The sequence below is a fragment of the Haliaeetus albicilla genome, chromosome Z (genome assembly GCF_947461875.1).
Source record: "Haliaeetus albicilla chromosome Z, bHalAlb1.1, whole genome shotgun sequence".
In the NCBI taxonomy this organism is placed as follows: Eukaryota; Metazoa; Chordata; class Aves; order Accipitriformes; family Accipitridae; genus Haliaeetus; species Haliaeetus albicilla.
In genome coordinates, this window is record NC_091516.1 from 13,572,191 (window position 1) to 13,597,747 (window position 25,557).

The 25,557-nt window shown below is 40.9% G+C and overlaps 1 protein-coding gene across 5 annotated transcripts in view; it reads left to right on the forward strand.

Moving 5' to 3' along the window:
- The first annotated feature begins 777 nt into the window (after positions 1-777).
- The window catches only part of WDR41 (WD repeat domain 41), a 32,285-nt gene continuing 7,505 nt past the window's right edge, over positions 778-25,557 (forward strand). The window contains exons 1-9 of one of the 5 annotated variants that reach the window (XM_069776288.1): positions 778-942; positions 4,854-4,969; positions 9,010-9,058; positions 10,897-11,028; positions 11,368-11,430; positions 11,983-12,094; positions 20,127-20,189; positions 21,420-21,530; positions 22,857-23,041. In XM_069776288.1, the coding sequence (XP_069632389.1) occupies positions 892-942; positions 4,854-4,969; positions 9,010-9,058; positions 10,897-11,028; positions 11,368-11,430; positions 11,983-12,094; positions 20,127-20,189; positions 21,420-21,530; positions 22,857-23,041 (882 nt within the window). In that variant the 5' untranslated portion in view covers positions 778-891. Of the gene's footprint in view, positions 943-4,448; positions 4,564-4,853; positions 4,970-9,009; positions 9,059-10,896; positions 11,029-11,367; positions 11,431-11,982; positions 12,095-20,126; positions 20,190-21,419; positions 21,531-22,856; positions 23,042-25,557 lie in introns of those variants that run through there. The other 4 variants (XM_069776287.1, XM_069776285.1, XM_069776283.1 and 1 more) reach the window with 4 other exon arrangements.

Here is a 25,557-nt window from a genome sequence, read left to right on the forward strand (position 1 = left end):
GATCCTTACTCAGGTTGCTAGCCTGAGTAAGCAGCATTCCCTGTCCCTGCATCTGGTGTAGCAAGTGGTCTTTCCCTCTCTTTTTCATTTTCAGAGGTATCACTATGGACACTTTATTTGAGGATTACAGGTCATACAACTGCAAGCAGTGTTATGCTGTGCAGCCCTTCTTTCCCATAAATTAAATGCAACGAAACGAGTCCACGCTTTCCAGTTTGGAGAAGATATCAAATTATTTAGGGAGACAGCTGAAGAGCAGGTTGGTGCAGCTGCGTTTGGAAGGCGGTGTGTTTGTACAGTATTTGTTACTCCATCCATCCTGACAAGGACATCGCAGAACTAAAGGAGGTTCAGCAAAGGAGAATGAAAACAGTCACAGCCAAGGGAAATCTGTTATATACAGAAAATTTTGGTGATCGCTTACTTCAGGAAACAGGTAAGGCGGTCACAATAAACCAGTAATAATTCTTTTGTCGTAGCAGAAAGTTCCTCCGAAATTGGAAGACGCCAAGTAAAAAGCTAGGAAGTATTTTATTTGTCCGTGACAGGGAATTAACACGCTTGGTAGTTAAACCGCAGAACTCTCCCACAGGCCGGCCTGAACCACTCCGCAGCTGCCGCCGCCGTCGCCTCACGGTTCCCGCCACACCGCCCCCCACCCTCAGAGCGCCCCCCCCGGCGGCGGCGGCGGCGGCACGGCACCCGCTCGGCGGTCGATTGCTCAGGCCCCTCACGGCCCCGCCCGCTGGAGGGCTGGTCTCCGCGCGGAGCTCGATTAAGCACGCCTTTCCCCCAGCGGGAGGCCCCGCGGCCGGCGCCCGCCGCCATCCCGCCGAGCCGCCCCGCTGCTGTAGCGAGCCGCCCGTGGCGGGGAGGCCGGTGCCGCTCCCGATGCTGCGGTGGCTGATCGGCGGCGGCCGGGAGCCGCAGGGCCTGGCGGAGGTAAGGCGGCGGCGGCGGCGGGCGGGCGTGGCGGGAGGGAGGGAGCAGAGCAGCTCGCGGCAGAGCAGCTCGCGGCGGGAGGCGGGGCCAGGAGGAGCGCTCGGGCCGTTGGCGGGGGGGAGGGGAGCGTTGTCCCCTCAGTCAGGAGCCGCCGGCCGGGGCGGGCCGGGCCGGGCCGGACCGGAGGGGGGGGGGCTGCCGGTGGGGACAGCCGCCCTCACGGAGCACGGCGCCGGTGGAGGGACCTGGGCAGCTGTAGGCCTGGGGGGGGAGCGCTGTGAGGAAGGGGAGTGCTGGGCGAGGCCTTTCCGGCGGGGCGGGTCTGCTGTCCCCGGGCAGCGCGACTGGGCCCTCCGCTGGGCTCTCCGGAGCGAGGGGCCGAACTTCAGGGCTAGCTGGCAGCCTGTGAGACTTTCCGGCTGTTAGAAAGGGTTACCAGCGTCGTTGAAGAGAAAGAGGAGAGGTGAAAAAAACGTAAAAGCAAACGTCAGAACCCCCCGGCTGAGGTTGGGCCGGAGCTGAAGGGCTTGGGACCCGTCCCTGTCGGGAGCGTCCCGGCTTCCTCCTGCTCTGCGCGTCCTGGGCAAGTGGGGGTTGTGTTGCATAGCTTGCAAGCATATGGAGTCCTGCCCTCGGGACTCCCCGGTCGATAATGTAAATTTTAGGTCGTGAATGTGGCCTGGTTGTAGTTTGTAGTAGTCTTCTAGCATTTCGTCTTAGTTTCTCATCTGTAAAATAAACCAGGGCTGTGCAGTGCACTGAACACTGACATCCTTCCTGTTGCCTTGCTCAGAACGAGTTTTACTGGATTTGAGGGAGAGTTCACTGGGATTTTCTTGTCCCTAAAAGTCTGCTGAAGTTCTCAGCCTGGACTTAACAAGAGTCAATTAACACTGTTACTGGGCTCCTTACACTTAGTGCTTTTGTAATCTAGGCAACTATGAGGAAGTAATTATTTCTCAGCTGCTGTACATGAGTAAGTCATGACAATATCATGGTTGATTTAAAATGCCAGTAGTTACTTTGGTGGAAGTTTGGGTCTGTACCAATTTGGAATGACGATGTTTGGGAATGCCTCTGACCTTTGTCATCAGTCAAAATGTTCATTGTATTGCAGTCATATTTAGCAGCTTTGTGTGCAGTTGTTTTTAAAAGAAAGACAGGAAGTATGCAACAGCTTTCTAAGGTGTGCTAGAAAATGACGTTGGTGTGTGTCCCTCTCCAAAGTTTAAACTCTGGCTATGGTTTAGTTATACTGTGATTTAATTAAGCATGAGCGTGAGTCAAGGTGTGGTCCAGTTCTTCCATTCTGCCATTCGTAGCTTGGTTAAACCCAGTCCACAGGACTTCTGTTCCCATTGCTACCACTGGTTTGCTGAATGATGGCGATCATTTTACTTCTCTGTGGAAAAACTGAATAACACATATTGACAAGGGTTAGTGCCTAAATGCTTTTTGTTCTTTTTTTCCTACATTATGTAATACGGTTTCATCTAAAGATCTTCTTCATAACCATTAATTCTCTCTGTAATCTCCTTAAATAGATAAGGAGGTGCATAGCAGTGTGTGGGCTATGGACTTAGAGTGTTTGTTTCATGTGCTATGGCTTCAGCCGGTCATGAAGAGACCAGTGTATTAAGAGTGACATTGCATTGGGAGAATAGAGAAAGCCTCTGGCAAAGCTGTCCTAAAGTAATGAAATATAAATTTCTCCTTACCCATTTCTTTTTTTACTATGCAATTGAAAATCATTCGGACTTAAGATCCTGAATCTCTTCAATTGGTGGCCATAGTGTATGTCGTAAGCAGGTTGGCTGTGGTAATGGGAGCAGTCTAACTGCAGTAGCATCATGGTCCATATAAACTAATTTATCGTGCACCACGATACATACATAAGTATGTCTGTATACTCTTGTATCCATATTTTTGGTGAATTGCTTTTGAAAATCCTGCTTTTAAACTCAAATCACAGGGGTTATAGGAAGTTCTGAAGCAGAGATGAATGTTGTGTTGTTTTCACTGATTATTGTAGTGATGCATAAAGACATGCAAGTTGGGAGTGGATTCCATTAGCATCAGTGTCTAACTTTCTCTTCTAAAACTGTAGTGTTCCTACAAGAGAGTTCAATTAATAGCTTATCTCAAAATGTATTTCATCAGAGGAAGAATGCACACGTAACTCAACACTTAGGTAAATATTAATGAAGATCTCAAGAGAGCATAGCTTGTTGTATGACAGTACTGGGGGGAAAACTGTTATTTTGTTGTTATCTGTAGTACTTCATCAGCACTGTACCTTTCAATATTCACAGGTGTTCTTAGAATTAAGAAAAAATAAGATAAGACACATTGTTCAAAAGAAGTACCACTGTTTTGTACTGAATAGGAGCCAATAACAGAATATAGAGTTGGGATGTTAATGTTACAGATTCTGACTTTTTCAAAGTGGTGTTACAATTGTTTTGTGAATGTATGTGTCTATTGGTAAATAAAAACGGAAATCTCCTGAACTACGGTATTGCTAATGTCATTGAGTGATGCTGAGATTTGCTTAGGATTTTTAGAAGACTCAATTTTTTTAAAGGAATGTTTTGATTAGCTTTTGATAGCTGAACTCCAAGTTTCCATGTTTGTCTAACTTTTCTTTATAACCATGCAGACTCTGCTTGCGTTATTTTAAATGGGAACTGCTATTCTCACATAATTGCATAAAATGAGGAACAGTTGCTTCATGAAATGCATCAGATAGCACAAAACCAAGATAAAATCACAAGAACTAGCATTTTGACAACCTCTTAATTTTAAAAATAAACACATATTTATTTCCCTATTTATTAACTTAGCCATTCTTAATTTCTGAAGAATAGTATCATAGTACCAATACCGAAATAATAGAAAATAATTTATTATTCCTGCAAGAAACTGTTGAAGTTTCTGAGGATCATGTGTTTGTCTTTCACGTAGGATTACCTGTCATGTGCGCTGCATGTTGTACAGTGTTCAGTAATTACAGTTTTACAGTGTAGGTTCTGTTGAAGTCCTCAAAGAAGAGACAGTCCTGGAAGTAAGATGATGTTGGCTGTCATGTAAAATAAATCTAGAAGGAGGAGAGTGCTGTCACTGTGTTACTACTGAGCTATTTAGATTTTTTTTTTTTTTTAATAATATCTAATAGCAAGTTGTTCCAGAATGTGGAAGACCTTGTATGCAAAAAAAGTTTTCTATTGAAACAAACTGATGATACCGCAGTTCTATGTGATATTTTATTGAGCCTGCCTGGTGATCAGCTTGCTCTGAGTGATTGATTGTTCTTTTAATTAATAGTCTAGTTGGGGGTAATTGCAGATGCTGTTCTATAAAATGATTAATCATTCTCTATGTTTTTTTAAGTGGTTTGCTTTTATGAGTCCCAACGGATGATATATATTATGTAACACAACAGCATTTATTCTTATTTATTTTAAATATGTCATCTTTATATAGGATTTTAAAATTGAATGGTAGATGAAAGATATGAGAGGTTCTCAGACCTCTTGGAAGAGGTGTAATTTAATGAAAAACTGAATGTATGGTGAATTGAGTCATGAAGCTGGCTCCACATGACAGCTCATGACTAAACTGGTGGGTTTTCATCTTGGTGTATCAGTGATTAAAGCAGTACAAAATGTTTTTGTTAAACAGAAAATGCTATATTATAAAGTACATGCTATAGAAAGATATTTACTTGAAATAATAAGAAATTATTTTTTGTAATGATTTTCATTAAATCAAAATAATATTTCAGAAACTTAATTTAACTTCAACTATACATTCACACGAGTCTGTATGTAGATTGTTAGACATTGCAAAGACCTGATGAAAATAATTATGTCAGTACAATATAAATTTTATTCTTTTTTTATGAATTTTAGAAATCATCTGTACAGACAATTGGTGAAGAACAAATACAGAATCCTTACACAGAGCTCCTTGTGTTGAAAGGTCATCAAGATATAGTACGATTTCTAGTGCAAATAGATGATTGCAGGTATGAAATTGCATTTCAAATTGTTTCACAGCATTGGCAGTACTTTAGAGAATATTTATGAAAATGTAGTAATAGTTTTAATCCTGTCTTTTTATTTTTGGTGGGGGAGGGCAGGAAAAGCCTGGAGTTAAAAAAGGCAAGGGGTGAACACTCCCTTTTCTTTGTATGTTACTGCATTTTTTGGCTTCTCATGTAAGTTATACTTTCATGAGAAAATAATGGTGGTGGAGTTATGTTTCTTGGTACAAATTCATTTGTTTGAAAGAAATGCCTTTAGCTAATTCAGCCTTTCTTTTTCAGGCTTTTCCTGGGGGGAATGTTCTGTGCATGCAAACACACATTTTCTCTCAGGACAGTATGCAGTAGTATCGGCTTCTGTTCTGAGTGAATGCATATGTTTTATGTTTTTTAATTGAGGACAGCTGTTATTTCACCTTTTGGTTCTACAGAAGAATGTAGTAGACTCCTACAGATACACTGTAGCAACTGAACATGACATTCTTAACAATATTGAATGTTGCTGTTCCTTTCTTTCCAATCTTTTTTTACACTTTCTTCTGATACTCTTAGGGCTTAGTTCACTTGAGCTTCAGTTAATGAACTTTTTTCTGAAGTTCTCAAATTTTGAAATTTTCACCACTTTATTCAGAATGACTACTTAGTAAAATTCAACATACGCCTAATCTCTGTGTTATGTATCTCCTCCAATTTGATCTTGTTCAACTTGCTGTACTTCTTTGAAACCTGACAGTTCCTTTGTTTCTCTTGTCCAATTTTTAGCTTTGTGCACTTTTTTTTGTATATTCCTTGATAATCTTTATCTTTTCTGTTCTTAGTTCCCACTGTCACTTTGGAAGTGTGACTGAGAGAACGAATTATGCTAGTTTTACATTACGACCTGGTTTCTGTCCTAGCGTTGTCTAAATTAGCCTTGCGTGTTCTCTAATTTAACTTAATCCTGCAAGAGAGGAAATATTTATCCGCCTTAAAAGGAAGGTTCTGAAGCCTTTAGTCAATAATAAGTGTAGTGACTCTTGGCTGATGTGGACAATTAAATAGAAAACCTTTAGAACTAAGAACGTTAGTAATAGGCAAGAGTCTCTCTGTTAAGGAGCTGTGGTAATCTGTATCTTTTATGGATTAGGCACAGAAGGGGATTTCTAATATATTCATCAAAACACTACATAGTTAACATGGGTAAGAGTTTGGTTTATATCCTTGCAGGTGTTTTGTGAAGGAAAGTTCTGTCCTTCCTCATGATTGGGCAGGTGGTATCTTCAAAATTTGGATGCCTGCAGAATCTTATTTTCTAATAATTTTCTGTAAAGAAAAAAATAAATTACACAGAAGAATCCATGGAGAATTTTTAGCTTGCCAGTTTTCATTTGTAATGTCATAAATATATATATCAAAAAAGTTACATGCATTACCATAAAATTTATTTTTCTACATTGTAGTAATCCACCAGAAGATTCATATAAAAATAGAAGAATCTTCTGCCTTTTTTCAGTCCTTTTTTTCCCCAGACAAGTTATTAAAATAACCTTTCCTCAGAGTACATTTTTTCCAAAACACATACTCAATAAATGTAATTGATCTTTGTAGAAATACCAGAATAGTCTTAGATTGCTTGCACTGTCTCATGCAAAGAAATTTTTTACCATTTGGGGCTTCATTGTATGGTCGCAGGTAGATTATTGAAGCTAAACTAATGGTAATCAGTGTAAAACTAAAGCCTGGATGACCGCATGAAGACAAGTTATAAAATAGCATATGGATAAGGTGTGAGTTATATAGCTGGTTAATAATCTGAGAGTTTGAGGAGTTTAATAGAGTTGCTTCACTGGACAGTAATTCAGAGGTTTTATTTATCAAGAATATGGTAGTTTCTGGATTGTTAAACAGCTGATAATATTTTTCACTTGATTCTTTTCAGTAAAATTAGTATTGTTACTCAGCTTCTGAAATGCTTTTACTTAGTTTCTGTAGCTATTCCATTGTGTGCTTTTTGTCAACTATTGTAAGCCAGGTTTCACGCTTCAGGTCTTTAGATAATATCATCTTATTGAGAATTTTGCAGAAGGATTTTCTTGTTTTCTCAGTGGCTCAGCTAAAACCAGTGAGTGGAAAATTTTCTCAGATTGGTTTTTGAAGATACTAAATAAATCCTGTATAAATGTAACAGAAAGCTGTTTCTTTGGGGTTTTTTTTCCTCCTTTTCTCTTGTACTTTTTGAACATGAAGTAAGGGTCATATTGATTGGAAGATCACTAAAGAAGGCTAAGGCACAGCAAAAGCCTTCAAAAAAATGGACTGAGATAAAATTACACATAATACTCTAGCATTTGGCACATTAAACTAAACAGAGTTCATAATACATTTTAAGAATAGCTTTTTTTTGTTGCTTATTTGACCATTCCTTGCTCCTTCAGGAAACAGACAAGGTTGTAGATAATGGTGATCATGACTGGAAAAGAATCAGGTGACCCATGAATCTTCACTTTGGTGAACAGAACATAGCTGTAGGGTAACTGACTCTACAGTATACCTTTATATTTAAACAGAAATCCTGGTTAGAAGATGAGGAGTAAAATACACAAAGCAGCACTCTATTGAAACTTCTGTGTTGATGAATTACTCTCATGCCTTCTTTCAAACACCAGTTTTCTTCCCAGAATTTTGTTCAAGTGGCACACAGCTCCAGTATTACTCAAGAAAGGAACTAGAATTTAAAGGGTTATTGCTGAATTGTGAGAGTATTGCTCTTTTAAGTTCTTGACATTGTGACAAAACAAGGTACAATAGAGCTAAAAGGCAACAAAAGGTAAGAAATTAATGTTATCAGAGGTATGCATGGGAGGTTGTTTTTTGCTCTAATCTTTTTAAATTGGATATAAAATAATGAAAGCTATAAAGAAAGTACAGCTTACAGGTTTTTTTTACACTATAATAGAACAAACCAGGAGGATATGTGGAAGAAAGAGGGTGGCGAAAAACCCCTATGGCTTTATGCCTGAAAATTTACTCTGTTAGCAAGTTTCACAAACATTGTAACTGCAGAGTCTAAAAGAAAGGACATGTCTATAGTTAGTGAAACCATTCACTGCGGGTAACAAAAAAAAATTCAGAAGTGATGTAACCTCTCTTCTTCATGACTTTTTTGCACATAGTACAAATCTTAGTTAGTTCTCTAAATATTAATTGTTTAGCCCTTGGTGAAGGCTTAAAACAACAGTTAAAAATCAGAAGGCAAGTATATTTGCAAGTAACAACTGAATTCAGTTTTCTATGGAAGGTCTTGCTTCTTTCTAGGCTTTCTCAGCTCATAGTATGCCTTTGCTGGGGTAGCTGGGATGTGTGCTCCAGCTACACTGTAGCTGTGGTGGTGATAAGGTGCAAATGTAAGCAGATGGTTAGATATTCACTCTAGCATAGGGAAGAAGGTTGAATTTAGGTCAGACTTTGTTAATATGAGTTTAACACACTAATATGAACCTGTTTTTTCCTCATATGGTATACCTTCCAGCTGTATTTTTAGAAGTCAAATTTACTACCTTAAATGCACTCCCTTTGGGAGTTCTTTAAGCCACAGTGTAAAGTATCATGTTAAGTACTGGGTGCCTCTACTCCTGGGCTGAACTCAGATGAGTGGTTTCTAACTTGTTAGATGTCTTGCAGTCAGTTGGGTCTGACTAATAGTATTTGGTTTTAGAATTTGCTGTTATTTGGTGTGTAAGATCTCATATTTTTAAACAAGAGAATTGGTTCTGTAATGTGGGATTCTATTTATAATAACTTGTATTGGAATTCTTAAGCCTTGTTCTTATATTAAGTATATGTTGATAAACACCTATTTAAATGTACTGACTTCAGTTTATAAACTGTAATTGGGATTTATGAATACCTGTTTATTCTTTAAAGCCAGAGTCTGATATATCTTGTAAATATTTTTCTTACATTACTCTTCACTGCTTTTCCATTACATTATCCTATATTGAAGTTTTCACAGCTTTTTTTTCTTTCTTTTTTTTTTTTCCCAGGTTTGCATCTGCAGGAGATGATGGAATCATATTTCTGTGGAATGCTCAGGTTAGCTCTTTTTTGGGGACCTAGCTTGTGTGCTCTGGAGAGGATAGAAGCTGGGGAGAGGAGTTAGCAATGTCTAGTAGCAAAAAAGCAAAGTAAGAAAGAATTGTTGCAGAGCTACTGTTTGAAAATATGTAAGTGGAGGCGGTCTGTCAAATCTTAGTTTACAAAGGAGAGCTAGGGAAGTAAAAGTTGTATGAACCCAAAGAACAGTAAGTTTTAAAAGTTAGAATGTTTTGGGAAAACATAGTGATTTTAGACAGATTTGAGATGAAATGGTGATGTGAAAAGCAGAAGTGTATATGAACGTGTGGCTTTAATTCTTCTTTTAAAATACATTCAGCGTTTGCTATGAACAGTGAAGTGTTGACTAGTAACTCAACAAATATGTAGCAAGGTGCCAATCCTGCCAAGATGTATGTATATATATATACTTAAGTTTTAAGTACATTTCAGTGGCTCCGTTAGCAATATCTTTTTGTGGTATAACTGGTTAGACTAAATGGAGAGCTAACACAAAACTGCATTGGAAAGACAGCAAAGTCAGCAGAAGTTAAACATGTCATGCAGTGCAGGAACACTTAATTGCTTGCTGTGATAAAAATCTTATAACTTTTGAAAACCTTACTAAGACATTAGTTTTATCATGGAAATAGTGTTCTGTGTGATACCCACTGTTCTGCTCTTCTGATGTCTGTCTCCATATCATTGACAGAATTGTAGCGGAGGGATGCCCTTTAGACCTGTGTTAAGGAGGGCTAGTATACAAGTTAGGTTGTTCAGTAGGAAGTCTAAAAGGGACACATACTGTGATGTCTAAACTGTGAGTATCAAACATTCCAATTAAGGCAGAAAGAAATCTCAGACTCTTAACTTTTTAGAAACCTTCTCAAAAATTGATGTGACGTTTATGATGGTGTAATTTTAAAATACAGAAGGGGAACTGGAAAATTTTCCTCTCTTTTGAGCAGTTGCAGTTAGTGCTTTGCTGTTGTTGAAGGCCTTTTATAATTCTATGATTTGGAAAAGGAAATGGTGTTTTGAATATTCAGAACCATGTATGTGACTATATATACTCAGTGTTCTGAGCAGTTTGTGAATGTGAACTGCATTTAGATACCCAGCTTAGGAACTGAGTTCCATTTTCTACTTCTGTAGGATTTTTATTATGGTTTTGTTAAAGCAAATAATTTGTAGTTTTAATTTAAAAACTTAAGCCACAAGTGTAAAGAAACTTACAGTTATAAGTACCCTATATTTTAATAGCATGTTTAAAATGCCAGCTCTGCATGTTTGTTTGTAGGGTTTTGCCATCTAACTAAATAACTGCAGCTACTTCTGCCCTATCTAAACCACCAGATTGAAGCTGTTGATAATGTACATACTAAATAAAGCTGTCAGGAAATTCGCAGTACTGTGTTTGCCATAAAGATGGGTCAAATTTTTCTAATAATTAAAATAAAAAAGATTACTTTTTAAAGAGAGGGTTTGTCAACAAATCTGAATTATTGTAGTATCTGTTAAAAAGGGTGAATGGCCAATATTTGCATTAAAATGAAACGAGAACTTAGTTTTTAATGGTTCTTAGAGGTTAGGGTTTTTTTTCAGTCTTAGTGTAAAGTTGTAGTATGTAATATAAATTACTCTTAATAGGTTATTTAATTCCAAGTATTGAACAGTGTTGAAGATAGTAAGAAGTAAATCCATAAATTACTTTAGAAAGGGAGATTTTTAAACTCTTAGAAATTCTTGCTTTCAAAAGTCATTTGGTACCTACGTCATATGCTATAGTAGGCATTTTCCAAATTTTACCTTTAGTTTTCCATGTTTTTATTTTTCAGACTGGAGAAAAACTTTTTGAACTTCGTGGACACACACACAAAATTACAGCTATAGCACCATTTTCTTCGTCAGATGCTTCTGAAGAAAAAAAACATTTGATTTTAACAGCATCAGCTGATAGAACAGTTATTGTATCCTTAGCTCTGGAGAGGATTCAAATTTCTATGGGCTTTTTGTTGGTTGTTACTTTTAAAGGTAGCATTGAGACAGGCTGCAGGTTGTTTAAATTTATTGGTTGATCCAGTAGGTATAATTGGATTACACTATGATTTTGCTAGTTGTTGCTCAGAAGTAGATGCAATCCTTGCTACAAAAATGAATCCATAACAGACCTTTATTAATAAGTCTTTTTGGCCAATAAGACTTGAGTCTCTGCATACCTATTTCCCAATCTGTCATTTAGTTACAAACACAGCAGTTACATTTATAATATATAAAAACCTTTCAGTTTCCTTAATGAATTAAGTCAGGTTTGGGACTGCACTAGTGGCAGACAAGTTCAGAAAGTGTCATGTTTCCATTCCACTGTAAAGGTAGGCTGATGAAACCCTAGGGATGTCTGTTGTTTTGTTGTATAAGAGAATCTATCATGTATGGCTCATGGGCCATATGGGCAGGTGTGTTAAAATGAACAGCAGTGTTTGGTTTAGGAACAGGTACATAATGAGTGGCTGAGAAGTGGGCACAATCTTAATTTGGTCTTGGAACTCTTGATATCTCAGGGTTTGTTGGGTTTTTTTTTGTGGGGGGTTTTTTTGGTGTTTTGGTTTTTTTTTTTGAAAGGATGTAGAACAAAGGTAATTTTATGGCTTGGTTTTGTTACTGTGTTGGAAAAGGCAACCTTCAGTCAAACTAGTTCTTGAATGTTAGTAATAGAAAAAAATCACTGAAAAATCAGGTTTTTGCTTTGTTGATGGAAAAATGTAACATATAGTGTGTAATTAAATCTATATTTCTCACGGTAGTGACACCTTAATACTGTATTTCGTAGTACTTACAGCTTTAGCTAAAGCTCATGATCATTTCGCTGAGAAATTCCCTGTAGAAGTTTTGCAGGGGACATATATCTGATTTTTGTTCTGCAGTGTTTGACAGTTCTTCAAAGACTGGATGTATGGTTGTCTGGAGGGAGTGATCTGTGTGTTTGGAACCGAAAATTAGATCTCTTGTGTAAGACCAGTCATCTTACTGATGCAGGTAAAAATGTAAATGACTCATTATAACTGTTAAAGTGTAAGTAAAATGGATCTGTATAATGATGCAAAACCAACTTGGCAAATTCTCTTTAATTCCAATGATAACATCATGTATTAGAGACATTCTCTCTCTTTTTTTTTTTTTTTTAATGTCAGAATTGATTTAGAATTAAGACCACTTTTAATCTCCTGTGCTGTGTGAATTTTAGAATTTGTGAGATCTCAGTACCTGTACATTAGCTTGGACTTACAGGGCTGGACCTTGGATGCTGGTTTATACGTGTTTGCTGTAATGTGGATCCTTTGGCTGGCTTTCTCTGGGAACAAGCGGGAGTTTTATTAGTCCTAAGTAAAGCTTTGTAGTAGTAGAGCAGTAAAGATTTCTTTTTATTATTAAGGATCAGTACTTTTGATGTAGAAAATGCAGGTTTTGATAGAAATACAGTAAATGTAATCAGAACTCAATGTCAGTCATGGTTTTCTATTAGTAAGCTTATATATCATCTGTCCATGTGAAGAAAATTGTGACATGTTATTGCCATACTTTACAAAGACACCTACGAAGCTGTGAATCAGATTCAAAGTTGGAACCAATATTTTCCTTATTTTTGTCACAGAATGGAGTAGTGGTAGGCAAAACCTTCTGAATCTTTGAGGGTATTAATACTTCTTTTGGTTTAGTACGAAATATCATGCCAAGTGCTAGTTGGAAGTGGTGGTGTAAGGCTTAGCATGAGGTGCTATTGAAATTTTTGTACTAGGGGTCATGTGATGTGCAGCATGGGCCCTCCCTTTCCTCCTAATCCCCTGCTTCCTTTGTGGGGAAAGAGACAGATTACTTATTCCTTGGGGAATTTTCTTTTAATGGTGTGGCAGCACAGACTGGGGAAATTCTGTGCTGGAGGAAGGCACAGTAACAGCAAGTTGGACATTTTATCTTGTACCCTATTCTCTTCAGCTGGCTCTGCACAATATTCTAGTATCATGTGTGCTGTAGTAGTATGTCCTGGGTTCAGCTGGGATAGAGTTAATTTTTTTTTACAGGAACCTGGGAGGTGGGGGGCATAGCCGGGGCAGCTGACCTGAACTGGCCAAGGAGCTATTCCATACCATGTGACATCATGCTCAGTATATAAAGGGGGAGCGGGCCGGGGGGTGGGCTCTTCTTTTCGGTGGGGGAAGTGGTAGAGCGTCGGGTCCCGGGTGGTGAGCAGTTGCACTGTGCATCACTCTTTTTGTATACTTTTTCATTAGTACCGTTGTTGTTGTTGCAATTTCTTTGTGTTGTTCCAGTAAACTGCCTTTATCTCAACCCTCAAGGTTCCAGGTTTGTTTTTTTTTTTCCTCTCCTCTGTCTTCCCCCCTATCCCACCGGAGGGGGGCGGGAGGAGTGAGCGAGCGGCCGCGTGGTCCTTTGTTACCGGCTGGGCTGAAACCACGACAGTCCTTTTTGGCGCCCAACGTGGGGCACGAAGGGTTGAGATAACGACAGATCTGGCCAGAGCGTGTTGAAACAAATTTGTCATATGCATTTCTTATACTAGATAAATAGATGTTAGTCACAATGTTGATTCAGCTGTTTACATGGTGGCGTTTTGTAAGTTCTTATATGCTTTATGTATTGCCTGTAGTTGCGTATCTCATCTCTGGGAGAGTGATTGGGATTATCATTTTGCTGTACTGGGCAATGTCGACTTGTGAAATGATTACATGACTGGTCATGAGGTTAAGCTGTTATCTGTATGAGGCAGTGATATCATTTCCAGACTTTGGGCACCTTCTGTCGGATTTTATTGGTAATTACACCCAACCCATGGGGAAGTTAGGGGGGGATACTTCCCCCCATCCGTTCCCCTCCTTTTTCTCTTTCCAACTAATTACAACAGTTTTCGAGAATTTTGAATATCCTTGGGATGCGCAAGCCTGTGTGCTGTTAGTGCTATGCCTCCTGACTATGTTTCAGGTCTTGTCTAGGGCTACAAAGAGGCTCTTTAAGAGTACCACCCAGAGATCTGTCCCAAAGCTGGATATTTATGGGTGGCACAGCATGTGGGAGGATGTGGGCAGGTATCTAGAGAACTTCTCACCTCCAGTGACTTGGAAGTTCACTCCCGAACAACTGCAGAACCCTCATGAAGTGATAGAATTTTTGAAAGGAAAATGCTGTGGCTATCCCAGAGACACACAACTCACTACACTGTGCTGGGCCCTGGCCGGTATCTACCAAACCCTGCTTGATACTATGCAGCACCCCCAGGGGGAAAAGGGGGAAAAGATGGAAAACAAGACAACATGCACCGTGGCTACCCCAACCCCGACAACATGCACCGTGGCTAACCCTACCCCGGTGACAGATACTGCCACTAAACCAGAGAACCAACCTGTGCCAGTATCAGTCGCCCCTGTACAGAAAAAGAAACACACAAAGAAATCAGTTCGCTCAGTGAGAGATGAAGATGAACCAGGGTCATCGCGAGAACAGGAGGAAGAGGCAGAACCTGAAATAATTACCCGATCTCTATCCCTGAGTGAGTTGCGTGACATGCGAAAAGATTTTAGCCGCCACCCAGGTGAGCACATTGTTACCTGGCTGCTCCGATGCTGGGATAATGGGGCTAGTAGTGTGGAATTAGAGGGTAAGGAAGCCAAGCAGTTGGGATCTCTGTCTAGAGAAGGGGGTATCGACAAGGCGATTGGGAGAAAAACACAAGTCCTCAGCCTCTGGAGGCGACTTCTGTTAGGTGTAAAGGAAAGATACCCTTTCAGGGATGAAGTTACATGTCACCAAGGCAAGTGGACCACCATGGAGAGAGGTATCCAGTACCTGAGGGAATTAGCCGTGCTGGAGGTGATTTATAATGATCCAGAAAATGCGCAGTCACCCACAGATCCAGATGAAGTCCAATGCACACAACCGATGTGGCGGAAGTTTCTACGAAGTGCACCACCAACCTATGCCAACTCATTGGCAGTAATGTCCTGGAAAGAAGGCTATGGACAAACGGTGGATGAATTGGCTGTCCAACTCCGGCAATATGAAGGAAGTCTCTCTTCCTCCCTACGGGCCTGTGTCTCAGCTGTAGAGGAATTGTCCCGAGAGTTCCAGCAATTCAAAGTAGATATGTCCTCCTCCTCACCTGTACAGGCCCGCATTGCAGTTATTGGGAGTAAGCGTTCCTCTGCCCAAGAGAGAGGAGAGAGAAAGTACACACGACGGGCTAACCTGTGGTTTTACCTGCGTGACCATGGAGAGGACATGAGGAAGTGGGATGGAAAACCTACCTCAGTCTTGGATTCACGGGTACGGGAGTTGCGAGAAAAAGCAACCAGAAAAGAAGATTCTTCTTGGAAAACTGCTGCTCCAGTTTCCCGTGAGCAGTCCCCCGGGCGCAGTAGATGGGCCGATCTCATTTCTGATCCTCTTGAAGGGACTTCTGATTCACATGTGCAAAAAGTGGGTAACAGATATTCTAACCAGGATTAGAGGGGCCCTGCCTCCAGCCAGGTGGAGGAGAGGGACAACCGAGTCTACTGGACAGTGTGGATTCGATGGCCTGGCACGTCAGACCCACAGGAATATAAGGCTCTAGTAGACACTGGTGCACAATGTACCCTAATGCCATCAAGTTATAAAGGGGCAGAACCCATCTGTATCTCTGGTGTGACAGGGGGATCCCAAGAGCTAACCGTATTAGAAGCCGAAATGAGTCTAACGGGGAATGAGTGGCATAAACACCCCATTGCAACTGGCCCAGAGGCCCCGTGCATCCTTGGTATAGATTATCTCAGAAGGGGGTATTTCAAGGACCCAAAAGGGTACCGTTGGGCCTTTGGTATAGCTGCATTGGAGACGGAGGAGATTGAACAGCTGTCTACCCTGCCTGGTCTCTCCCAAGACCCTTCGGTTGTGGGGTTGCTGAAGGTTGAAGAACAACAGGTGCCAATTGCTACCACGACGGTGCACCGGCGGCAATATCGCACCAACCGAGACTCCCTGATCCCCATCCATAAGCTGATTTGCCAATTGGAGAGCCAAGGAGCGATCAGCAAGACTCACTCACCCTTTAATAGTCCCATATGGCCCGTGCGGAAATCTAATGGGGATTGGAGACTAACAGTAGATTATCGTGGGCTGAATGAAGTCACGCCACCGCTGAGCGCTGCTGTGCCAGATATGTTAGAGCTTCAATATGAACTGGAATCAAAGACAGCTAAGTGGTATGCCACAATTGACATTGCTAATGCATTTTTTCTCCATTCCTTTGGCAGCGGAGTGCAGGCCACAGTTTGCTTTCACTTGGAGGGGTGTCCAGTACACCTGGAATCGACTGCCCCAGGGGTGGAAACACAGCCCCACTATTTGCCATGGACTGATCCAGACTGCACTAGAAAAAGGTGAAGCTCCAGAGCACCTGCAATATATTGATGACATCATCATATGGGGCAGCACGGCAGAAGAAGTTTTTGAGAAAGGGAAGAAAATAATCCAAATCCTTTTGAAGGCTGGCTTTGCCATAAAAGAAAGTAAGGTCAAGGGACCTGCGCAGGAGATCCAGTTCTTAGGAGTAAAATGGCAAGACGGGTGTCGTCAGATCCCTGCGGACGTGATCAACAAAATAGCAGCTATGTCCTCACGGACTAATAAAAAGGAAACACAGGCTTTCTTAGGTGTTGTGGGCTTTTGGAGAATGCATATTCCAAATTACAGTCAAATTATAAGTCCTCTCTACCAAGTTACCCGGAAGAAGAATGATTTTAAATGGGGGCCTGAGCAACGACAAGCCTTTGAACAAATTAAGCGGGAGATTGTTCATGCAGTAGCTCTTGGGCCAGTCCGGACAGGACCAGATGTTAAAAATGTGCTCTACACTGCAGCTGGGGAGAATGGCCCTACCTGGAGCCTTTGGCAGAAAGCACCTGGAGAGACCTGAGGCCGACCCCTGGGGTTTTGGAGTCGGGGATATCGAGGATCCAAGGCTCGCTATACTCCAACTGAAAAAAGAGATATTGGCAGCATATGAAGGAGTTCGAGCCGCTTCAGAAGTGGTTGGTACTGAAACACAGCTCTTCTTAGCACCCCGACTGCCAGTGCTGGGCTGGATGTTCAAAGGGAAAGTTTCCTCTACACATCACGCGACTGATGCCACGTGGAGTAAGTGGATTGCACTGATCACACAACGGGCTCGCATAGGAAACCCCAGTCGCCCAGGAATTTTAGAAGTGATCACGGACTGGCCAGAAGACAAAGACTTTGGAATGTTGCCAGAGGAGGAGGTGACACGGGCTGGAGAGGCCCCGCTGTATAATAAACTGCCAGAAAATGAGAGGCAATATGCCCTGTTCACTGATGGGTCCTGTCGCATCGTGGGAAAACATCGGAGGTGGAAGGCTGCTGTATGGAGTCCTACACGACTAGTTGCAGAAACTGCTGAAGGAGAAGGTGAATCGAGTCAGTTTGCAGAGGTGAAAGCCATCCAGCTAGCATTAGATATTGCTGAAAGAGAAAAGTGGCCAGTGCTCTATCTCTATACTGACTCATGGATGGTGGCAAATGCCCTATGGGGGTGGCTACAGCAATGGAAGAAGGGCAACTGGCAACGCAGAGGTAAACCCATTTGGGCTGCCGCACTGTGGCAAGATATCGCTGTTCGGATAGAGAAGCTAGTGGTAAAAGTACGTCACGTAGATGCTCATGTACCCAAGAGTCGGGCCACTGAAGAACATCAAAACAATCAGCAGGCAGATCAGGCCGCCAAGATTGAAGTGTCTCAGGTGGACCTGGACTGGCAACGTAGGGGTGAGCTATTTATGGCTCAGTGGGCCCACGATACCTCAGGCCATCAGGGGAGAGATGCAACATATAGATGGGCTCGAGATCGAGGGGTGGACTTGACCATGGACACTATCGCACAGGTCATCCACGAATGTGAAACATGTGCTGCAATTAAGCAAGCCAAGCGGCAAAAACCCCTGTCGCATGGGGGGCGATGGCTGAAATATAAACAGTGGGAGGCCTGGCAGATTGACTATATCACACTCCCACGAACACGCCAAGGCAAGTGCCATGTGCTTACAATGGTGGAAGCAACCACTGGATGGCTGGAAACATACCCTGTGTCCCATGCCACTGCCCAGAACACTATCCTGGGCCTTGAAGAGAAAATTTTATGGCAACACGGCACCCCAGAAAGAATCGAGTCGGACAACGGGACTCACTTCCGAAACAACCTCGTAGACACCTGGGCCAAAGAACACGGCATTGAGTGGGTATATCACATCCCTTATCACGCACCGGCCTCCGGAAAAATCGAACGATACAACGGACTGCTGAAAACTACATTGAGAGCGATGGGGGGTGGGACTTTCAAACATTGGGATACACATTTAACAAAAGCCACCTGGTTAGTTAATACTAGAGGATCCGCCAATCGGGCTGGCCCCGCCCAACCAAGACTTCCACATACTGTAGAAGGCGATAAAGTCCCTGTAGTGCGCATGAGGAGTATGTTAGGAAAGACAGTCTGGGTTAGTCCTCCCTCAAACAGAGGCAAACCCATTCAAGGGGTTGTTTTTGCTCAGGGACCTGGGTACACCTGGTGGGTGATGCAGAAGGATGGGGAAGTTCGATGTGTACCTCAGGGAGATTTGATTTTGGGAGAGAATAGCCAGTGAATTGGGCTGTATGATACCTAACTGCTAAATACCCTGCCAATGCATGTCATTGTATCTATAGTGTCTATATGCCATATCAAGGGTATTACTGTAAGAATTACCCAAATGACTGCGGGATGGACTTTGAAACTAAGCCAAGTACAACAGCGACAGAACTTGAACTGACACCCAGCAATTTCCTCAAGATCAACATCTTCGACCTGCAGACTAAGGGCGTGAGTTGCACCAAATGTACTAGCCACAAGTTCCAGAGGCAGCATACAACAACCCACCATCTCACACCATCTCTCTTATCCTGAAGAACTGTTACAACAGATGGAGCCCCAAAGTCATGGACTAAATAAAATCAATGGACACATTAGAGGGATAGCCCATACGCTAAAGCAATACCATTTGCGTGTGTGTGCGGGGGGGCGACGGGGACGGATGCAAGTCCATATACTTATATATATAAGACAAGGAAGTGGTAGTGGTCGATTGGAAAATGTAAGATCTGGGCATGATGTAGATGGTATAGAATAAGGGGTGGATAATGTCCTGGGTTCAGCTGGGATAGAGTTAATTTTTTTTTACAGGAACCTGGGAGGTGGGGGGCATAGCCGGGGCAGCTGACCTGAACTGGCCAAGGAGCTATTCCATACCATGTGACATCATGCTCAGTATATAAAGGGGGAGCGGGCCGGGGGGTGGGCTCTTCTTTTCGGTGGGGGAAGTGGCAGAGCGTCGGGTCCCGGGTGGTGAGCAGTTGCACTGTGCATCACTCTTTTTGTATACTTTTTCATTAGTACCGTTGTCGTTGTTGCAATTTCTTTGTGTTGTTCCAGTAAACTGCCTTTATCTCAACCCTCGAGGTTCCAGGTTTTTTTTCCTCTCCTCCGTCTTCCCCCCATCCCACCGGAGGGGGGCGGGAGGAGTGAGCGAGCGGCCGCGTGGTCCTTTGTTACCGGCTGGGCTGAAACCACGACATAGTATCAGTGTCTAATAACTTTGGTACTGCACATGTTTAGAGTCTCAATAATTACCCCAGTGTCTGTAATATTGTCCAACATTAAGACAGAAACATCTTAACTGTATTTAAAATGAAAAGATTACTGACTCTCAGCTTCACCTCAAGTTTGACGTTCAGAATTCTGCTGGATTCAGGACAAAAACTCCTGACTGTACCTCCATCTGAGGTAATCTGTTCACTTCCAAGGCCATTTAACTTTCAGTTTTGGTAATATGCTTTTATTTTAATAATAACAACTTTTAAGTGGAAGGAAGATTATGAAGAAATTTATTAATAAGGAATTGAGTTTGCTGTGTTTTCTTGTGGCCAATGAATATCCTTTTCTCCCTTACCTCCTGTATTTTTTTCAAAGGTATCAGTGCTTTGGTTGAATTGCCTAAAAATTGTGTTGCAGCAGCTGTTGGTAAAGAGCTAAGTAAGTATGTTGCATTTCTGTTGAATGTTCATGTTCCTCTGTAACAGCTGCTTATCTGAGATATGTGTAAAGAGCATGCTGCTGGGATTGTATAGGAAAAATAAATGGTATTAGGGTGTGATTAGTAACCTTCTTCCTTTTTCCTTTATTTGACAAAGAGGCAGACAATACTAATCTCATTCAGGAATTTTGTTGAGATCTGCTTGACAAAACTTTTCTATATTCTTTGTTATTGTTATTACAGTTATTGCCACCTGTCCAGATCTGATTGTGGTGATCTAAATTTGTCCTTCTGGAGAAGATCTGGAACTCATTATCTGAGCTGTCAGATGCTAGGCTTCTCTAGAGCCTCCTTATCCCAAGATCAGCAGTGTGAGATATTGCTGATCTCCTTATCCTGTCCAAAGCTATAAAGAGACAATGTGATGGTTTCTGTTGCTCACTTGGAGGCAGGGTTTTCTATGTATGCAAACTGTAAATCATTGGCTAGCTGCTGGTGGAGAGTCTTTTAAGTAAGACTGTTTTATAAAATTACTGAAATTTCAAAATATGGAAAAAAATTGAAGAGAAAAAGTAGAACACTGAATCAGCAAAACAGACTTTGCTCAATATGATTAAAAACAACTGAAAAATAGCAATCTGATATTCTGATCAAAGAATCAGGAGCAAATTAAAAATCATCTTGTATTCAGACATTGGTGTGCAATGTAAACTTCCATCTGAACTTCCCACAGTTCTTTTGTAGTGCTCTTGAGAGATCATAAAAAAAAATTCCAAGGCTGGTTAAAATAAAGTCTTAATTCCTGGTGATCTTGATTGCCTTACTAGAGAATATTGCATCCTTTTGAATAATAGTTTTCAGTCAGATGAGCCCTTAAGAAAGATGTTTTGCTTTTAGTTTACTTATCCACAAAGATGTCTAATACTTTTCACTTTGGCTTTCTGCAGCTTCTGATGTTGACTGATTCTCTCAATTTCAGAGTTACTAGGCTGAAATGTTTTATCCTATAGCTGCTGTAGTAAGAGGCCTTAATAATAACACTGAAATATTTTATTCCCATTTTTTTGGTGTTATGAGTGGTCATAAGTGGCTTTGCACATCTTGTACTGTCTCACTTAATATGTTTTAGTTTGTGTCTTTCCAAAAATGATATGTTTTACTTAAGCATAGCTACATTTTATTCTGAATGATAAAGTTTATTTAGACAATTTCTGTCTCTATCTTTGAAGTAATTTTTAGGTTGATTACTTCTGATGATGGGTCTGAAGGTTGGAATGTCCTTGAAGTAAAACGTCTTGTTGACCACCAGGATAACATTTTGTCATTAGTCAGTGTCAATGGTAAGAGTTGTTTTATAATGTTACTAATTTTGTTAGTTACCAGTGGGATATTTCAGCTATGGAGTTTTTATTGGGACCAAACTTCTAACTGGAGTGAAACATAATAACTAGTAGATGTGCCTTCCTGTGTAGCTGCAAAGGTAGTGAAATGTGAAAATATAATGGCTTTATTTATTGATTAACAGTGAAATGAAACCAGGCAGGTTACGATATACAAAAGGCACAAAAGAGGCAATGTCATTGATGGGGATGGAACTCTGGATTTTCTTTGTGTTGGGAAAGTTTAAAATGCTATTTTTTCTTGTTCCTTCTGATTCTTAAAATGGAATATACAGTGCCACATCCTTTGCAGTTGTAGTCCCAAGGTAACTGCAAGTTCTGGGTGTGCAGATGTGGGCCTGCATGTAGACCCATTATTTAGAGGCTCTGGAAGATGATGCAATCTCTACTGCTTATTAGGGCAATACTGAGCTATTACCTGAAATTCTGTCTTCTCTGCTGCAGGTATCAATCCCTTCTACTTTGTTCTCCCCTGACTCTTTTTATAGAGCATCCCCAGAGCCCAGGACGAGTTATTACTGGTGTGATAGGGAGCATGTATTTGTCCATGGGCTTATTTGTGTCAGCCTGATTGACACAAAGGGGTTATGGTACAGAGGTAACAAGAAGCTGGAAAGAAGAAAACTTGGATTCTATGATAGTTGTTTCTGGGACTTCCTGTTGCCATTATTTTCTCCTTTTTGATTATGAAGATGAAGCAACATTTGGCTTAAAAAGACAATATGCTACCTGTATTAAGTATTGTTGAAGCAGTTCCTTTCCACGTGTGATTGACAAATTCACGAGCAGCTACTTCAATCTTGCCATTAACTCATCCATTTAATTTGTGATCGGTATTTCTGCTTATGGCAAAGACATACTTTGCTGTCTCTGAGGGGTGCTAACATACCTACTTGTCCAGGGAATAGAACAGTTTTGTACATAGGCAACAAATGAACTTCAAATACTTGTACATACTTTTGGTGGTATTCCTTGCCTTTGCTATACTGTACTGTGCACTGTGGCTGGTGAACATTCTCCTTCCTAGTTTTAATTTTACAAGAGAGCTCATCTCCTTTTGCTCATCTGACCTATGCTAGGTAATCAAATGAGCACTTACTCAAAGGGAGAGGTTTTTATCCAGTTGGTTATGTACTGCACATTCTACATAGTTTCACTCAAAAATGGGATCTCTTAACTTTCTAGGGCTGTAACTTTGTGTGAAGTGGGTTTTTTATATCATGTGATTTCTGTGTGGGGTTGGTTGTCTTCTTTTTCACCCTCTAGACTTGACTTTTGTGACTGGTTCTCACGTGGGTGAGTTAATAGTTTGGGATGCACTTGACTGGACAAAGCAGGCATCTGAGTGCAACTTCTGGGATTCGTCTGTCCATCCAGATGTACAGCCGGAAATAAAGTTATCCCAAAGCCCAAATGAAACTTCAGTTCAACACTTAACATCTGATGAGGAGGTAAAAAGCTTTAAACAGAGTAAACTACTTAAAGTGAGCTAGCATGACCTTATCACAGAAGGCCAAGTGTTTTGTGTTTTCAGTTAGCTTGTTTTAATATGAGAGGCTGCTTTAAAATTTGCACAGCTTTAAAATTTGCACAGCTACTGTTACACAGTCAACAATTTTCATGTAAAATTTTGGTCACTGAGCTAACTGAAGGTTGTAATATACCGAAAGTATGGGAACTAACATAATGGACTGTCACAACAGCATTTCTTTTTGACTGACAAAGATTTATTAGTTGTTTACAGTACCACTAGAGAAAAATAAACAGGAGGTGTGTGTTTTGATGGCATATGTCTTTCATATTCCCTAGTTCTGGAAATGCAGTTTCCACAATAATGTGCCTCTTGAGCAGTTATAGCTGAGGGTATTATGAGGTGAATTAAAGAATAGGCATATGTCTGTGCTTAGTAGTAAATAAATATTGCTGCTTCTGTACAGGTGGGCTATACTCAATTATAAAGAGCACATATACAGGTCCAAAATCCAGTCTACTGTAATCGTGCTTTGGAGATAATCTAAGAGTTCTTGGTCGGAATACTCAGATAGAACCCAGTTATTGTTCAGGAAACACTAAATATCCTCAGGCTGTTACTTACTTTTGTGAAATGTTACCAACTGTTAGTGGCAAAAGAAAAGATGTTTCATGGTTGGGATACAGTGAGATTTTGTTTTGGGGTCTGTAGGCCCATTGCTGGGGAATGATTAAGAAAGGGATTCCTGGAAATTGTTTCAGAGAGATGAGCTATAACAAAATAAAATCTGTGGAGAAGCCTGAATGTAGGCTGAGGGCCAGGAGGGCCAGGTAGTCACCTGATGCATTTTACTGTTTGTGAAAAGAGCATTCCTAAAACACTGGAGAGAGAAACATTGGGGTGGGGGGAAAGAGATGTAGTTGTCCCTAAAGGTAGGATTTCCAGTGGTTTTGTTGTGGCTGCTTAGTTCTAGAAGGACCAAAAAGCCAGTCTTCTTCAGGAGAAGTTCTATAATTTACCTTCAGAATATTTTGATTCCCTGCTTGAAAGCTATACAAGATGTGTTTTAAGGGAGGGGAAAAGAATTCTGGGAAGTTCAGAAGTAGTTAAAACACTGCATGTTGAATCTGAGGCTGCTGAGGACTTTCTTCCATTCATGGAATTGAACTAAATGAATTGTTGCAGAATTTTATTTATTGTGAGACTTCTGAATGGTGGGAAGAAAAGGTGGTTCTAGCAGTGTGTCCTGCAATAGAAGGTGCTTTTAGGGCAGAGCTGTCTGTATTGTAAAGTTCCTACTTAAAGTGGTGAAGAAATGTATTCCTTTAATGAATTACTTTGTTACCTGCTATCTAAAAGCAGAACACTGTTCTTCATGTTAAAAAAAAAAAAAAAAAAAAAAAGTTGGTGTTTTCTCTGTTAGAAACTTTGTCAACAGGCTTGGTAGTTAGGTAATTGGAGAAGATGCACTTGTCTAGTTTGACCGAGTTTGTAGGCAAAACGTCATTCAGAAACAAATGGGATGGTAAAGGTTCAGCAATACTAGGAAACAGTGCTAAGGCGTGCATCTGCTGTCCTGACAAGTGTGAGTGTGTCTTTAACTTGCTGGTTAAGATAGGTGTATAATTTTATGCTTCATCATTTGTTATTTTTGGGATGGTTTGAGATGACCAGGGTTTTGCCAGGGCTTGTGTGTTTGTTTGGTTTTGGTTGTGGGTTTTTTTTTTGTTTGTTTGTTTGTTTTTGTTTGGTTTTTTTTTTTTAAAGTGTGATCTGTGAAGAGCATCTTTTGCAAAGCTGTAAGACTATATGAAACTCAAGACCTGTCTCAGGGTGGAAGACTGTAAGGGAGAAAAGGCTGAGATATAGGAGTGGAAGAGTGATGTGGAAGGCCATCAGAGTGAGCCTCACATAAAACTAGGAAAATAATAAAAATGGGCTCAGTGTTTTTTCCTTGATTTGGTAGAGTGCTATCTGAGCTTAGTTTCAGAGCTATGGGAACTCCAATCACAGGTGTGCATAAGAAAAGAAAAAACCTAACAAACCAAAACTGAAACAAAACCCAACAAAAACCTGGACAAAGTTTTGAACAGTGTCAAAACACCGTTGAATATAGATAGGAAATCTTAGTCAAAGATGCTGCGTTATCAGTTTTACAAAATGTTGGCAAAGTGTGTAGTGTGAACTGCTTATGAGACATTAATGTTTGGGCTGTGTAGATGAAGCAGGCCATTCAGGGAGAAGATCCAGCATACCATCACCAAAACAAGGTATGTTCAAAAACCCAAATAAGTACTGAATGGAAGCATTTTACACTTCTCTGGTACCAAATATTTATTGTGTGTATGTACACATGATTGTGTGTTTGTCCTCTCTAAAATCATTACAAGTCATGAAAGGGTCCAGGTCCAATGATTTTTAAACTGCTTGTGGCTTCTTAGGGCCGTGATGGTTATGAGACAGAATCCCTGCACTCTTCTGAAGAGCACTGAATGC